General features: G+C 59.8%; 2 protein-coding genes across 4 annotated transcripts; both read left to right on the top strand.

Annotated features, from left to right (window-relative positions):
• The first annotated feature begins 192 nt into the window (after positions 1-192).
• On the top strand, positions 193-2547 carry MYL9 (myosin light chain 9). Its single transcript, XM_085079377.1, has 3 exons — positions 193-426; positions 1494-1655; positions 1824-2547. The coding sequence occupies exons 1-3, from the start codon at positions 243-245 to the stop codon at positions 1994-1996; spliced, it is 519 nt and encodes a 172-aa protein (XP_084935503.1). The 5' UTR covers positions 193-242; the 3' UTR covers positions 1997-2547.
• A 4576-nt stretch (positions 2548-7123) lies between these two features.
• On the top strand, positions 7124-14878 carry TGIF2 (TGFB induced factor homeobox 2). 3 transcript variants are annotated; one of them, XM_085079376.1, is made up of 3 exons: positions 7124-7263; positions 8890-9125; positions 12496-14878. In XM_085079376.1, the coding sequence occupies exons 1-3, from the start codon at positions 7236-7238 to the stop codon at positions 13039-13041; spliced, it is 810 nt and encodes a 269-aa protein (XP_084935502.1). In that variant the 5' UTR covers positions 7124-7235; the 3' UTR covers positions 13042-14878. The 3 variants fall into 3 exon arrangements, with proteins under 3 accessions (XP_084935502.1, XP_084935500.1, XP_084935501.1); XM_085079374.1 differs by lacking the exon at positions 7124-7263 and adding an exon at positions 7444-7811; XM_085079375.1 differs by lacking the exon at positions 7124-7263 and adding an exon at positions 7903-8100.
• Positions 14879-16094: the final 1216 nt, after the last annotated feature.

The raw sequence follows: 16094 nt of genomic DNA, 5'->3' as shown, positions 1-16094 counted from the left end.
GGGGTACCAGTCTGCTGCTCTGCGATTGCCCACAGAACTCATCAGAGCTCAAGTCCTGCCCCTGCCTGTGTCTGACCCAGTGACTGCCTCATCTCCCCGCTGCCAGTGTGTGACAACCAGGGAAACTGAGGCACGGGACAGGAGGTGCCAGGAGTGGTGTGTCCTTGCCCCGGGCCCCCCACTTGGCCTATCCCCAGCCCTCCTGATGCTTCTGCCCCTAGGTACTCCCCCCAGCCACCAAGATGTCCAGCAAACGTGCCAAAGCCAAGACCACCAAGAAGCGCCCCCAGCGCGCCACCTCCAATGTCTTCGCCATGTTCGACCAGTCACAGATCCAGGAGTTCAAGGAGGCCTTCAACATGATTGACCAGAACCGCGATGGTTTCATCGACAAGGAGGACCTGCACGACATGCTGGCTTCTCTCGGTGAGGACATCCTGCTCTCGTGCCCCCACGGGTCCCTCTGCCCCCAGCGCTGCCTCGGGAGTGGGGAGAGCTGCGGCGTGACTTCTTCCCACCCCAGCACCGGACACTGGCTGTGCTGGGATGCCTCAAAGCCTGGGGGGGATTTCTCTGCTCCACCAGCTGACCACAGAAGGGGTATTTGTGAGGCACATGAGGGCAGCAGCTCCATGTGCTGCTCACAGCCATGCTCACCAGAAGGGAAGAGACCCTTGGGGCTGGAGAAGCTCTGCCCTGGGAGCAACCACCAGCTGCAGCCATGGAGTGCTTGAGTAGTCTCACCCAGAATGTGGCCTGGGGCTACCCGCTGTGGAACAAAGCTCTCCTGTTGTTCTCAGCCAGGGTGACAAAGGCTGGTCCCTGTGCTGGTGTGATACTTGGACTGGTTGAGACTTGCAGGGCTGTCCCCATTCTCTGCCCCAAGCCATTCTCCTTTGCTGCAGACCATGGCTCCCTCCTCCCGCTCCCAGCGGTACCTCCACTGCGCTTTAGGAGGTCTGTCAATGATTGACCTGGCAGCCAAACCTGTTCTGGAGGTCCTGCCCGACAGTGGGAGGGATCTCCCTCCTCCCGGTGAGCCAGAGCTCTGGGAGCAGAGAGGGGCCGCTGCTGGGGGCATAGACCTCAACAGAGCAGCTAAACCATCCCCGGTGTACCTGTGGTGCGAGCAGTGCTGGGGACATCAGCAGCATGAGGCTTGTGTGGGGACATTGCTGCCCCTCTCCTCGAAGCTGCCAGGGGAATGGGAAAAGCCATGGGTTTCATTCCAGTAACCCCCGAATTAATTACTGCACCTCCCTCAAGGCAGAGCTTGTTCCCAGGGGTGGATTAAAGCATCGGGAGAGGTGCTCAGGGGTGGAGAACTGAGCACTGCAGAAACTCCCTTTCCATGTTTGTGGGGTGGGTAGACAAGAACCAGCAAATCTGTTTGCAATGGAAAAAAGCTCTTCCAGCTGTTTGCATGGGGTGACTCTGGGGATGGGAGCTGGGGGAGCAGGGCCCTGCATCCACCCCCTGCCTGTGTCCCGCAGGGAAGAACCCCACTGATGAGTACCTGGAGGGGATGATGAGTGAGGCACCGGGGCCCATCAACTTCACCATGTTCCTCACCATGTTTGGGGAGAAGCTGAACGGCACCGACCCCGAGGATGTGATCCGCAATGCCTTTGCCTGCTTTGACGAGGAGGCATCAGGTACAGCACAGCCCCTCTGCCATGCAGCCAGGAAGAGGGCTGGGCCAAACCCTTGGGGACAGTCCCCAAGCAGCTCCAGAGTGGGGTGTCTTTGGGAGAAGTGGGGAAGGTGTCATGCTCAACCCTCCCAGTGCTCCCTGCTAATGCTGTCCCCTGCCCTCCCTGCAGGGTTCATCCACGAGGACCACCTGCGTGAGCTGCTGACCACCATGGGGGACAGGTTCACTGACGAGGAGGTGGATGAGATGTACCGGGAGGCGCCCATCGACAAAAAGGGCAACTTCAACTACGTGGAGTTCACCCGCATCCTGAAGCATGGGGCCAAGGACAAGGACGATTAGAGCCCAGGGCCACTCACCCCTTCTGCCTCATGCTGCTCACGCCCCCTGCCCCTTGGCCCTTGGCCCCTTGGCCCCTTGCTGCCCCACAGCAGATTCCTTCCCCAGGAAACACCTCCCAGGACCTCAACCCTGCATCAGGACACGCTTGGAGGGGACACACTCCCAACACTTTGCCGCTGCTGCCCATCCAGCCCTCCCCTCCCATCACCTCTCCCACACATGGGCTCACCCACTGGGACCCCCAGCCTGGCTGTGACTGCCCCCCCCAACAGCCACTGATCCCCTCAAAGTCACCATACCACTGGTCCTGGGGCTGGGGTGAGCATCCCCCGCTGGACTGCAGGGACTTGGGCTGGCTCGAGCCTGAGCGAGCCCCACTCAGGGCCATAGCACAGTGGAAAAGCATCTCTCCCTCTCCTCCCACACTCCCCTCCTTCAGGAAAGAGCTCCCGTTTTGTTCCTCCTCCCTGGCTATTTTATGGGTTTAGAGCCTGAGATCTGAGGGATTCAGGAAGCTGTAGGGGTGTATAAAGCCTGACGGGTGTGACAGACGTGTGCTGTGTGTGGCTCACTTGTGACCAGTGCCAGGCTGTGCCTGGGGGTTTGGGAAGGTGGGTTTGGGCACTGCACCTCCCCACCCCAATGCCCTTGCCAGCCAGGGCCCCTTCCAGTGGGGCAGCCTGTTTTTGAAGCCAAATTGCTCCCAATCAATGTAAAATCAGCTTGAGCATCATTTTCTGCCTTAGCTGGTGGGCTGAGGGTCGCTCTGCTTGGTCCCCACATTGGGATGGGCTGAGAGACACTTGGCAAAGTGCTGGCCTTGCTCCCCTCATCAGATAATCTGGGGTCCCAAGGGCTTGGCTACCCTTCTGTGTCACCCTGGGTGGGTGGGGGGGCAAGAGACAGAGAGGGTGAGAAATGGGGAGGGGGTTTGTCCCTGTGGTTTGCTTGTTTACCACCACCCTGGCAAGGGTGTTGGGAGCATGGGGTGGTCCCACTTCCCAGAACTGTGGTCTTAAAATGCTGCTTGCTGCCAGCTCTGGAGTGAGGGATGAGTTTCCAGCAATTATTTATTTAAAATGGTGGGACAAACCCACAAAACCTGGTGAGGGCACAGTGCATGGCAGAGATGCTCCCAGTTCTGGGAAAGCTTAGATAGTGTCTGTGGGAGCTCCATGGGCATATGCTGGGACCAGAAGTGCCAGAGACCTGCCAGGCTCCAGGTGATGCTGTCTCACCTGGGAGATGATCCATGAATGAAAAACTTGGTCTCGGGGCTTCGATTTTGCAGGCACCACCAACACCAAGAAAAAAGGAACTAAATTGTCAGATGTGAAGGGCCGACGCTGTGATCTCCAGGGAGTTCACCAGGGTCAGGGTTTGTGCTCTGCAGCAGCAGCCCCAAACCAGCCCACCTCCAGCCTCATGGGTACTAAGCTCCTTCCCTAATTCCCTGCTGTGCCAGGGAAAACCTACGGTTCTCCCACTTCCAGAGTGAATTCCTAGGCCTGAAGGCTGCTGGAGGATGCTTTATAAAATCTCCCTCACTGGGACACCCAGCAAAGTGAACATCACACAGGCATTACTTTGGGGCAGAGGAGCTGATGCTGGAGTTGTGGGGAGACCATCTTCTGGGACAGCTGCATCCAAGAGTGGTGTTCAGCTCCCCGACCCCAAGGGATCACCTTGTGTGACCAGCCCAGATCCTCGCAATGCTGGAATTGGGATGGAGTTGGTGCTGGTCCCAGCTGGGAGCTGCCACAGGCTGCAGCGTGGGGCTGTCAGAGGTGCTGCCTCATGCAGCTGCTAAAACTGTTCAGTCTGATCTGCCCCTTCACTGGCATGGCTGTGGTGGCACTGTGGGACTTTCAACCCTGGGGGAGCAAAGTAGAATGAATTTATTATTGGATTCTGGGGTACATCTGGGAAGAGTAAATAAACTTGTTCCACTGGCACAGGCTGCCCAAAGAAGCTGTGGCTGCCCCTGGATCCCTGGAAGTGTCCAAGGCCAGGTTGGACAGAACTCGGAGCACCCTAGGATAGTGGAAGGTCTCCCTGCCCATGGCAGGGGGCAGAATGAGATGAGCTTTAAGGTCTCTCCAACCCAAACCATCCTGGGATTTGATGAGCCTATGAAACCCCAAAACTACCTGGGTTCATGAGAACCTCATGAAGTTCAACCAGCCCTAGTGCAATGTCCTGCATCTGGGTCAGGGCAGCCCCAGCACCAGGCTGGGAGCTGTGTGGGTTGAGAGCAGCCCTGGGAGAAGGATATGGGAGTGCTGGGGGTGACAAATTGGATGTGACCCAGCCATGGGCACTGACAGCTCAGAAAATCAACTGTACTTGGGCTACATCAGAAGCTGCAGCAGCAGAAGGTCAACCTGACCTGAGTAATTTCAAAGGTATAAAATAGTAGCAAAATGAAACAAAGACATTAATTTCAGAAGTGTCCTCTGGGGGCAGGGGACGACAAGTTAGGCAAATAACCCCCTTTTGGTCAATCTAGAAATGTTGCTCACGGTGCAGAAGTGTCTCCTGAGCTCGGAGGGTCCCTCCTGCGTGTCAGTTTGTGCCCGTGGCCCCTGGGGCTGTCCCTGGGCACCGCTGAGCAGAGCCTGGCCCTGTCCCCTCGGCACCTCCACCCCACTATTTATCCACAGGGATGAGATGCCCTGAGCCTGCTCTGCTCCAGGCTGGGCAGTGCCAGCTCTCTCAGCCTCTCCTCACAGCAGAGGTGCTCCAGTCCCTCCATCACCTTCACGGCCCTGTGCTGGACTCTCTCCAGTCTGTCCCTGTCTCCTGTAGTGGGCAGCCCAGCTCTGGGCCCAGTCTGTGACACAGCTCCCAGTGCAGCCCAGTATGCCTTGACCCTGGAGTGTTTGCTTTTCTGCAGTGCTGTAAGCTCCATCCTGGTGTTCCCACGGCTCCTCTTGCCATGTCCAAAGACATAGGTTAGAGGAACATCAGAGAGGGAATGGGTATAGCAGTGCCTGTAGTCCTGCCCCGCTGCCTCCAGGAAGGCAACTGGAACAGCAGAGCTTGCCCATGGGAAGAGGCAGGAAGAGACGGAGGGGCTGCAATGCCCAAGGGATGGGCTGCAATGCCCAGGGGAGGGGTTCTGGTGCAAGATCCCAGCTCACAGGACCAGTCTTGCTTGGGGAATCCCAACCTGCAGCAGGTCCAGTGGCCCTGAGCAGGGAGCAGGACCTGCTGCTGGAGCAGTGGCCCCAAGGGCAGGGCGGCAGCAAACAGCCAGCACAGTCAAGCACAAATCCAATTTTCCTCGTTAAAAATGCAGATTAAATATCAGAGGGTGGGCAAAGGATGGAGAGAGTCATGTCTGGAAAGTGGGAGGCTATCTGGGGGATTCCAGCATCTCCCTGGGGATTACAGCTTTCCCTGGATTTCCAGCATCCCCTGGAGTTCCCAGAATCCCTCTGGGTTTCCAACATTCCCCTTCAGGCCCTTGCTGGCTGATTGTTGTTCAAATTGCTGAAGTTTAATAGTATTATCATGTCAATGGGCCTGGGCAGGGCTCAGCCCGGACAAGACTGTAGTGGGAAGGGCAGGGAGATGCACCACTGGCCCTTCCCTGGCCCCTCATCCCAGAGGCTCCTCATTCCCCATCAGCTGGGAGCTCCCTGGCTCTTGTACCTAGCTGGGCTTGCCCAGGGATTTAGGCTTCCCTCATGGGGATTTTTCCAAAGCTGCTTCCACACTACCTGTCCAGGGAGCAAAGGCAGGTGGGGAGAACCAGGGGGGCTCATGGCCCAGCCCTGGGCAGGTGTTTGAGCCCAGGGACCATTTCCCAGTTCGGCACAGACTACAACAGCCTTTTCCAAAAGGTGGGAGCAAAGTAAACTGCCCAGGATGACAGTCCTGCTTGGGCACTGACACAGACCCTGGATGGAGTCCAGGGGGGTGTCCAGGGCGGATCTGGGGTGTCACCCCCTGGAAATGGGCTGCAGAGGGAGCAGAGTAGGGAGGATGAGGCTACCCTGCCCAGTGGTGGCCGCAGTTCGGAGCTGGCAGGAGCCAGCCTGGGGTGAGAGGGCTGGAGGGCTAGGGATGCTCCCTGCCCTGGGGTGACCCTGCAGAGGGTGGGATGTGCTGCCAGGGCTCCCAACACCCCACCGGTGCCTCACCAGCCCCTCCTGCCTTGGCATTAATGCAGCAACAGCAGCTGGGGGCACAGTTCCAGTCGGGTCATGGAAGATTTAGAAGCAACAAACCAAATGCTTTAAGGTTTTTTCTTTTTTCTTTTTTTTTTCTTTTTTTTCTTTTTTTCTTTTGCTGTTTAATCCCATATTGCATGACACAATCTGCTTTTCCCAGACAAAAATCAACCATAACAGAAAGTTTTTTCCAGCTTTTTTTCAATATATGAAGGGATTTCCCACCTTTTACCCTGTGTGCAGCAAAGAGGGAAGGGAGGGGAGCTGCAGCACAGCCTGCAGAGCTGGTGGAGCTGGGGAGTGGGGAGCTGCCCCTAAGCCAGGGTGACATCAAGCCAGGTCTGCATGGGGAGAGGTGGAGAAGGACCCAGAGACTCTCAGGGTGCTGTGCCCCAGCAGCACACAGGTCCCTGTGCACACAAACACACACACACACACACACACACACACACACACACACACACACACACACACACACACACGTGTGTGTGTGCGTGCTTGGCTTGGTGAGGATGAGCATGGATGTGCCCAAGACAGGGGATGGACATCCTGAAAAGGACATCCCCAAAACAGGGTCTCTCTGCGGGCAGGGCTCTGGGCTGGCTGCAGGACAGGGCCATCTCGGCTTCCCGTGGTGACACCTTCTCCATTGCAGGTACTAGGATGTGGCACTACTGCTCAGAGCAGCTCTTCTCTCTTCTTGCTGCTCCAGGGGACCCATGATGGACACATCTTCTCAAGCTTCTCTGAGCACCTGGCTGAGGGTGATGGTGCAACCTAGCCCCACATCACAGAAAGGCACAGAGTTGTGGTGGGGAAATCCTGTGGGAAGCACATCCTGGAGCTCCCACAGGAAGCAGCATGTAAACAGACCAATTTGATCTCCAAACTCAAAAGGTGACCTTGGGCTCTGCTGTGGTGGTGAAGAGGCACAAGGAGAATAGAAGGGCTTCTAGAGACCTTGCCCAGCCTGATGGCCATCGCACAGTGAGAGTCCCACCTGGTTCCTCCTTGGTCACCATCCTTGCTTGGAAACACCTTCCTCTGTCACGGGAGCAGTGATGTGCTGGGCTTCTGATTTCCTATCTGGTAAGGACCAAACGAAGCACTGGTGGAACTTCAGGGTGCTCTGAGGCCCCCAGGGTTGTCACCCACACCTGGCCCTGCAGCTCCTGTACCAAGGCCTGTCCCTGTCCCCTGCCCACAGATACTGGTAACCCCCGAGGCTCAGCTACAGGATTCAGGCAGAGGTAAGGAGATTGTACCGTGCCTTGTGGGGCACCCCTGCGTGGATGTCCCTGGTGGGAGTCCTGAGGTGGGTGTCCCTGGATGGGTTTCCCCGGGTGGGTTTCCCCAGATGGGTGTCCCCTCCCAGGTGAGCATGCCTGAATGGGTGTCCCTGGGTGGGTTTCCCCAGGTGGGTGTCCCCGGGGTTGGTTGTCCTGATGTGGGTGCCCGTGGCTGGGTGTCCCCGGGGGGCGCCTCTGTGCGGATGCAGCTCCGCGGGGCCGAGCGGCTGCGGGGGCTCCGGGGCTCCCTCTGTCCCTGCCCCCCTCCCGCCGGGGGCCGCGTCCGGGAGCGGGGTCGAGCCCCATCCTCACTGCGGGGCCGCTCAGCCGGGGGTGCGCCGGCGCCAGGTACCGGCCGGGGCTCCGCGGGGCCGGGGGGACTCGGCGGGGCGGGGGGGCTCCGGTGCCCGGTGACAGCCGGGGGCGGGCGGGCCGGGGGCGGGGGGCCCGGCGAGTTCCTGCCTCCTCGGGAACAAAGGGAACTCTGTCTCGGCATCTGTCACCGCCGCCCACCCAAAACTTTCCGCCGCGCCCGGCCGCCCGCCCGCTGCCGCGGGACGGCCCCGCACCGGCCCCGGCACCGAGACCCCGGCGCGGCCCATGCGAGCGCCCAGGCGGCGGCGGCGGCGGCCCGGGGGTGAGCGCAAAGATGGATCCCGGGGGGCGCGGGGGGAGCGGGGCGGCCCCGCGCCTTTGTGCGGGACGGAGCGGGACGGGCCGCGCCAGCGCTTCCCAAAGTTTGCGGGAGCCGCGGGCGAGTCCCGCCCGCTCCCGCTGCAGCTCGGAGTTACGGCGGAGTTCGGCCGGCCGGGGTAACTCGGGGCCGGCGGCGGAGTGCGGAGCCGGGGCCGCTCCGGCTCCTCTCTCCCCTCGCCGCCCGAGGGGGCCGCGGCTGCCGCTGCCCTGCTTTGTGTCGGTGGCCATGGCCCCTCGCTACCTGTTGCGGCCGAAGGGGCGGCTTTGCCCGGCCCGCACCGCTCGGCCCCCGGCCCGTGACAGCCGCCCCCGCCTCCATCTCCGCCGCACAATGACCCCGCGTGGTTCCTCTCCCACTCTCCAGCTCCGGCCTCTTTCTCCTGCTGAGATTGTTTTTGTTTTGAACTTCCCCTCCTCCCACCCCACCTCATGCTTGATTTTTATTTTTTTTCTTTTTGCCCGCTGCGGTGCCCTCCGAGGCCCGAGTGGTCCCGAGCCCCGTGCCGTGCGCTGGGCTCCTCCGCTCCCCCGGGGATCTGGTCGGTATCCCTGTTGTCCCGCCGATGCCGGTCGTTTGTCCCCGCTCTGGTGTCTCTGCCCCTGAATTCCCCCCCGGCCGGGCCCGTAGGGGGTGAGACCCCCGTTGTAGGCAGGGGGAGGTCGGTGGGAGGCCCCTTCCCCTCCCCCGACCGGACCCCGCCTGATGCTCCCTTTGGTTCCCCCTCTCTAGGCTTCAGCCAAGAGGGTCCCGCGGGCGGCTCCACCATGTCGGACAGTGACCCGGGGGATGAGGACGGCACCACATCCCCCGACCCCTCGCAGTGCAAGAGGAAGAGAAGGGGCAACCTCCCCAAAGAGTCGGTGAAGATCCTTCGGGACTGGCTGTACGAGCACCGCTTCAACGCCTACCCCTCGGAGCAGGAGAAGCTCAGCCTCTCGGGGCAGACCAGCCTCTCCGTGCTGCAGGTAGGAGCCAGCCCTCACCCAATGGGGACACCGCTGGGGACACTGCCGCGCTGTGTGGGACAGGAGGACCCCACTGAGAATCCCTAAGGACTGGGCACGCTGGGACCGCTTGCCATTGAAAGGCAGCGAGGAGGCGGGGGAGGGGATGTTGGGGAAGGAAAGCCAGCTGTGTGAAGGGGGGATTCTCTTTTGGGGACACGTTTGAGCCCTGGAGATCAGCTCTGCTGGAGCAGAGCATTTTGGCCAGCCGGAAGGTGGAGGGACTGGAATGGGGACAGGCTGAAACAATACCCTGTTGTCTGTAAAAGCTGAACAGGTGGGAGGATTTTGGGGGATGCTACTTTATCCTGTTCGCCTGGACACCCCCAGCAGAGGCCAGCGTGACCACCCCCTGCACACAGAGCTGGGCAGGGCCAGGAGTTGGACTTGATGATCTTTGTGGATCTTTTCTAACTCAGGACATTCTGTAAAATTTTAACCAGGAGGGAGAGGCTGCATGGGCTTTGAGCCCCTGGGCTGTTAAGTGCTGGCTGGCCCACCTGCCCCACTTACACCAGCTTCATTAAGGGGATCCCAGCTGGGGACTCCTGTCCAGGAATCTCCTTGTCCTGCTCCTGGCTGTGGGCTGATGTTCTCCATGTGGCACCTTGGTGGGTGCCCAGGCAGGAGCCCTGGGCAGCAGTGGGGGTGAGCAGCACTCATCCTTCCTGCTCTGATGTGCTCCCTGCCTGTATTTAGGGTGTCTGGGTGGGCCTGCCTGCAGCTGCTGTCCTGTGCTCCATGCACAGGCCTGGTGCTCTGGACCCTGTTCCCCATCCTAGCCTGAGAGGGTGGGAGATGAACAGGGGCTTCACTCTGTTCTCTGGTTCTGGGATGCAGTGGGGTGCAGGGCAGCAGGTGAGGGCCAATGGGTTTGCTCCTCTCCTGGAGCACCTCTGCACCTCTGTCTCCTTTCCCTGTGGCTCAGCACAGTCTTGGCCATCTGTCCCAGCCCAGACACCAAGTGTGGTGTCTGCTTCCCCTCTTCCTGGCCAGCAAGACAAACCTGCTCTTTCACTTTAATGTGTTGTTTTAAATTCTGGCTGTGCCACAGATGTGTGTCCAGCAGCTGCTCCAGGGACAGGCTGGAGCACCTGGAAGGGCTTGAGGCCAAGTGTTGGGGGAACAGCGATGGGTTTGGGGCTGTAGGAATTGGGCTTGTCCTGGCCCAGGTTGGCAGGGCAGTTCCTGGCTGGGGCTTCTGGCGGGGCTGGCAGCTGCCTGGCTGTCAGTGCCCTGTCGGGTCCAGGAGGCGGGTGGCACACGGGTGGGCACATGTCGAGGTGTGGCCTTGCTGTGTGCCAGCTGTTGTTTACCCCGGGGGACCCCCACAGCCAGTGTGTGCCCTTGTACCCCCCAGGCGGGGGTCCCAGCCTAGTGGCATTTCCCAGTGCAGCTGGGGCCTGACACTGGGATTCCTGCCAGTCTGAGGGGATGCAGCAGGAATCAGTGGGGATGCTCCCTCTGCCTGTTGAGGTGGAGGAGTGGGACACTCCATGATGTGGCTGTGGGATTCAGTCTGTGGTGCTGATCTGACCCCTCCGAGAGCCTCTGGATGATAGGGCTCTGCCACAGCCACTGGCCACCTCTCCGGTAGTTTCTTTGCACAGACCCCTGCCCCCTCCAGTGGCCTAGGGAGCTGAAGCCAGGCACTGGTAGCCAGGGATCAGGGAGAGCAGGAAGCCATGTGCCTCCCTTGCAGAACTTCCAGAGCTAAGAAAGCAGCTCCTGTTCCCACTGAGGCTTCCTGGACAGTAGCAGCTTTCCAAGCTTGTGCCCTGCTGTGGGATAGATGGGCTTTTCCTCCCTGTGGAGGGGATGCTGCTTTCACAGTGGTGGGGGGACAGATGCTGCCCAAAGGGACAGGATGGGATGTGCTGGTGGTGGGGAAGAGGGATGGCCGTAATTAAAAACCAATAAACTGCTTCAGAGCCGGAGCATGTCCCAGCTCTGTGACATTGCCTGCTGTCACAGTGGCTGTGTGTGCCTGTCTCCGTGCTGTGTTCTCCAGTGGGAATTGAAAGCTGGAAGGAGACTGGTGGTGGGGACAGCCAGGATTTTGGGGGATTCTCAGCATTGAGAAGTTGGGCTTTTTGTTGGGAGTCCATCTCTCTGGCTGGGGATCACAGTGGTGGATGGCCATGGGATCACAGGATCATGTCAAGGCTTGCAATGGAGGGGGTTTGGAATGGAAAAGGGACTAAAACTGGTGTATTTGAGGGTTTTAATGCCAAATATTGTCTTAAAGACAAAAAAAAAGACAACTGAGATCTTGCTGTGATTGAAGCTGTGGCCAGTTTTCTCTCCTTGGGGGAAATATTTTCCATAGCTGTTGATTTAGAAAGATCAGACATTCTTTTTCCCCTGATTTATTATCTTCTAATTGTTTTCTAGGAAGGAAGCAGTTATTTTAATGCAGTATTTTATATAAAGATGCTGAAACAATCCATGGCCAAGGCTGAATAATAACAAAGGGCTGCCAGAGGTGCAGCCTCTGTGCTGTGCAGATGTTTGGGACAGCCTTTAGAGTGAGCTGTGACCCTGCTCGTGGGCAGAGGCATGGGACGTGGCTGTGCTGCCCCATTTCTGGCCCCGTTAGGAGCTGAGGGGCTGCAGCTCCATCACCTGCTGGTTTCTAGGGTTTTCCAACCCTGCTGCTCTCCTGCAATCCATCTGCTCTGTCAGTCTCGGTGCTTCCATTCAGGTTGGCAGCATGTTGGCATCGGCAACAGTGTGGAAATATGGCTGAGCTCCGGGATGGGTCACCTGGAGAAGGGAACACTCTCCCCCGCCTGGGAGGCTGCAGGATGGGCTCTGAGGTGTCTCTGTGCAATGCTGTGGCCTCTGGCTGGGGAGTGATGGCAGGAACTGTGCCAGCTGTGCCAATTGCCTGCAGCTGGGACCTTGGGCCTGCAGTGGGGGCACAGCGCTGAGCTCCTTCTTCCCCGCGGGACAGCTCTGCTCAGGAGCCACCGCAGCTCCCGTGGCTCCGGGCAGTGGTGCTCGGGCTCGGCCCCAAAGCAGCCCAGGCTGTGCCCATTCCTGTGCTGTGATGGCGAGCAGGAGCCGCGGGCCACAGCCCCACAGAGGGGGCTGGCAGGGCCGGGGGGGAGCTGGGACAGGGTGCAGAGAGGAAGGGGCTGCCCCGGGCAGGCGGTGGCTGACAGGAAGCAGTCGGTGTTGGGGTTTCCGTGGGTGCCAGCACTGGTTGTGCCTCTCTGGAGCCCCGCGGGAAGGAGGTGCAGGGCTGGGGTAGTGTGGGAGCTGCTGCTGGCTTGCCCTGGGGCCGCAGCCCCGCGGCTAACCCCGCCGCGTCCCTCTCTCCTCGCAGATCTGCAACTGGTTCATCAACGCTCGGCGGCGGCTGCTCCCCGACATGCTGCGCAAGGACGGCAAAGACCCCAACCAGTTCACCATCTCCCGCCGCGGGGGCAAAGCCGGCGACGTGGCCGTGCCGCGGGGCGCCGCCGCCGGCTCCGGGGTGCTCGTGGTGCCGCCCGTGGCGGCCGCGGGCGCTTCCAAGGTGCTGTCGATGTCGGTGTGCCCGCAGGTACTGTGCCACCCGGCGCGGGCGCTGGCCGTGGTGAGCGCCCACAGCCCCGAGTGGGAGAAGCCCCGCGGGCCCGAGGCCGTGCCCAGGGCGGGCGCCGGCGGCAGCACCCTGACCCTGCTGGCGCGGGCCGAGGCGGGCAGCCCCACGCCCGGACTCTTCAACACGCCGCCCCCCACGCCCCCCGATCTCTTCGGGGATGACTTCAGCAGCTTCCAGCTGCTTGTGGAGGTGGCTCTGCAGAAGGCGGCCGAGCTGGAGCGGCAGCGGCAGGGGGGACAGCTGCCCCTGGTGCCCCACACCGAGCCCCCCGGAGCCTCCAAATAACCCCGGGCTGGGTACTGCAGGGTGCCCTTCCCCGGGCGGGGCCTGACCTGCCCGGCCTCTGCCTCGCCCCCACAGCCCACCCCAGGAGTGGACTCCTGCCTCCCAGGGGCTCTGGTCTCTCTCGGCAGCCAAGGCGGCAGAGGAAGGACTGTCCCACCCTCCATCCTCCTGCTGGGAGATGCCCTGGCTGCCGAGGACGGTGCCTCGGCTATGCAGGGTACCATCATGACCAAACCTCGGCGTTGGCACTGCCCTGGCCCTGCCATGGAGCCAGAGCGGTCACTGGAACTCCCCTGGAAAACCTGCTGATCTCTTCCTCTCCTGCAAACAAGGGTCCAGCCAGCACCATTTCTTCAGGGAGACAAAGAAACAACCTATTTTTTTTAATGTTGGTGTCTATTTTAAGGACTGTGGGTGAAGAGCTTTGTCTCCCAAATCTCTGACCTCCACCGTCCCCGCCTCCCTGTATTGTTTTTGGGGGGGCCTCTCTGCTTCCTGGTGCTGGCCAGAGGCCCTGCCTTGCCCAGGAAAGGGCAAAAGACAGATGAACTGGAAACATGGAGTCTGTGGCATTTTATCATGGAAAAAATAGGACCCTTCTCTTCCATTTTAGGGTGTTCTGGATGCTGCCAGTAGAAATCTCTATGGTGCTGTTTAGCAAGTTTTAAACACTTTGCCTTTAATTGTGATTTATTACATGATTATTACTTTTTTTTTTTTTATCTGTAAGCATTTTCACAACTTCCCCTCGTTCCCCTTGAGTTCCTGCTGAATGTGTGCACACCGTGCCAGGAGCTGAGACTGTGAATTTTGTACCCGACTTCATTTCCCTTTTTTTAAATTTTTGTTTTTTAAAACCTTTGGGAAGAGGCGTGGTGCGGGCACGGCCATGTGCGTCCTACAAGTGCAGCCCGGGGTTCCTGGGAAGCAGTGCTGGGAAGGCGGAGGATGGAGATGGTGCTCCCTGTCCCCTCCCTCCTGCTCTCGCTCGCCAGTGTGGCTGTGCGGTGCTGGGGACCTCTAGTGACAAACTGGTGTGTGCTGGGAGCTGCCGAGCCCCCAGCCTGGCCTGGCCGGGTTTGGGGCTCGGGCAATTTTTGGGCTCCGGGGCAGCTCCTGGCTGGGTGTAGCTTGCTGTCGCTGGGTGCCATGCCGGGGTCAGGCACTGCTGGTGCCCTGTGGGATGTGAGTTAATGACTGCCCTGTCCCGAGGAACACTAATCCTGTAGGTAATTAGCCAGATGAGCTGATGACTAACTAGGACAGGTAAAGCTGCAGGACCGGGAGCTCTGCGGGGGCTGGGCAAGAGCACTGAGGGCGAGGGACTGGAAGCGCTGATTTGGACTCCCACCCCCCATTTCTTCAGAGGGAACGTGCCAGGAGAGGGGGGGCTGCAGTAAGGCTTCCCAACAGTGTCACCCTGGCAGGTGCCCTGTGCAGTGCTGGGGTGGCACCAGGGCAAGTGGGTGCCCATCGTCTGCCTGTGACCAGTCCCTCCCTCACCCCATCTCTGTTTCTGTGTCCAGCCTTTGCCCTTTGTCTCCTTTCTGGGGAAAGTCCTGAATTTTGGGCCTCCCTCTTTCACCTTGTTACCCCCCTGCAGCTCTGTCCCTTGCCCTGGGGAAGGAAGACGCATTTTGCCCTCATCTTGCCCCAGTCAAACCAAAGTGGTTTCCTTCTCCTAGAGCTGTGGCTCTGCCAGGGGCTGCTGCCCTGGGATGGACCAGAGGGTGGGGAGGGCGGGAATTATTGGAATTACATTTTTGGAGAAATAACAAACTACTGTAAATATCTTTTTGTTTGTTTTCCCATTGTCAAATAAAAAGGTTTTTCAGTTGGTTTTTTTTTTTTTTTTAATATGAGCTGTGTGTCAGACTGGACTGTATAATTTTTGGTGCCTGACCTGATTTTCCACCACCACCACCACCACGAGAAAATCCCTGGGCCACTCTGGAATAGCACCACTCTCCATGGTCTGCTGGGGCTTTGTGCTTGTGAGAGATGTGGCGTGGGGCACGTTCCCAGGGAAAATGGGGGGCAGGAAAATGGCGGTCAGGGTTTGCCAGCCCAGCTCAGGGGTCTGCACAGGGACAAGAGGTCACGGCTGGGGACACTACAGCTTAGCTGCTCAAGGCACCACCTGGGAGCTCCTGAGCTGCACAGAGAGGCCTGTGGTCCCGGCAGGCCCGGGGGACCCCCAGGCAGGTCTGGCAGGGCCTTGTGGACCTGCACCCACCACCAGAGACCAGCAGCCCTTGGGGGCCTAGGACATGGTGCTGATGGCCAGTGTGGGGGCACAGGGGTCACCAGGGGGAGGCACCTCTCTGAGCCCTCCCACACCCACCCCCGTTTCCCCGGGCAGCAGCTGGGACTGGTGGTGCTGGGAAGGGTCCTGTAGTGGAACCCCCAGTCCTAGTCCCAGCCCTGCAGCCCCCCAGGCCCTGGGTTCTGCCCCGGGCACTCAACAGCTGCGTTTAACGTGACACTTGTACCTCTCAGAGTGGTTTGGGTTGGAAAGACCTTAAGGACCATTCAGGCCTCCTCCCTGCCATGGGCAGGGACACCTCCCACTACCCCAGGTTGCTCCAAGCCCTGTCCATCCCGGCCTTGCATACTTCCAGGGATGCAGGGGCAGCCGCAGCTTCTCTGAGCACCCTGTGCCAGGGCCTGCCCACCCTCACAGGGAAGAATTCCCTCCCAATATTCCATGTATCCTTGATGTCTGTTAACGTGAAGCCATTGCCCCTCATCGTGTCACTCCATCCCTTGTCCCAAGTCCCTCCAGCTCTCCTGGAGCCCCTTTAGGCACTGGAAGGGGATCTGAGGTCTCCCCGGAGTGTTCCCTTCTCCAGACTGAACACTCCCAGCTTTCCCAGCCTTTCATACTTCTCACGCCACTGCCAAAAATCCCCACGAGTGGGAGAGGCTCTGGGACCCCTCCCTGGCAGCTGCACCCCCATCGCTGGGCCGGGGCGGGTACCTGGCTGTGCCCAAGACAGCGCGAGGAGCACGGACCGCTGCGCAGCCCGAAGGTCCCCGAGCCCTCGGACCTG

Source organism: Lichenostomus cassidix, chromosome 20, assembly GCF_008360975.1.
Source record: "Lichenostomus cassidix isolate B80296 chromosome 20, HeHo_3.0, whole genome shotgun sequence".
In the NCBI taxonomy this organism is placed as follows: domain Eukaryota; kingdom Metazoa; phylum Chordata; class Aves; order Passeriformes; family Meliphagidae; genus Lichenostomus; species Lichenostomus cassidix.
Note: the sequence above shows the minus strand (reverse complement) of the source record. Positions and strands in the feature narration are given on the sequence as shown.

Coding starts and splice junctions, on each gene's coding strand:
- MYL9 (XM_085079377.1), top strand. CDS start 243: ATGTCCAGCAAACGTGCCAAAGCCAAGACCACCAAGAAGCGCCCCCAG. Junction 427..1,493: donor CGACATGCTGGCTTCTCTCG/GTGAGGACATCC, acceptor TGTGTCCCGCAG/GGAAGAACCCCACTGATGAG. Junction 1,656..1,823: donor CTTTGACGAGGAGGCATCAG/GTACAGCACAGC, acceptor CCCTCCCTGCAG/GGTTCATCCACGAGGACCAC.
- TGIF2 (XM_085079374.1), top strand. CDS start 7,532: ATGGGTGTCCCCTCCCAGGTGAGCATGCCTGAATGGGTGTCCCTGGGT. Junction 7,812..8,889: donor CGGGGGTGCGCCGGCGCCAG/GTACCGGCCGGG, acceptor CCCCCTCTCTAG/GCTTCAGCCAAGAGGGTCCC. Junction 9,126..12,495: donor CCAGCCTCTCCGTGCTGCAG/GTAGGAGCCAGC, acceptor CTCTCCTCGCAG/ATCTGCAACTGGTTCATCAA.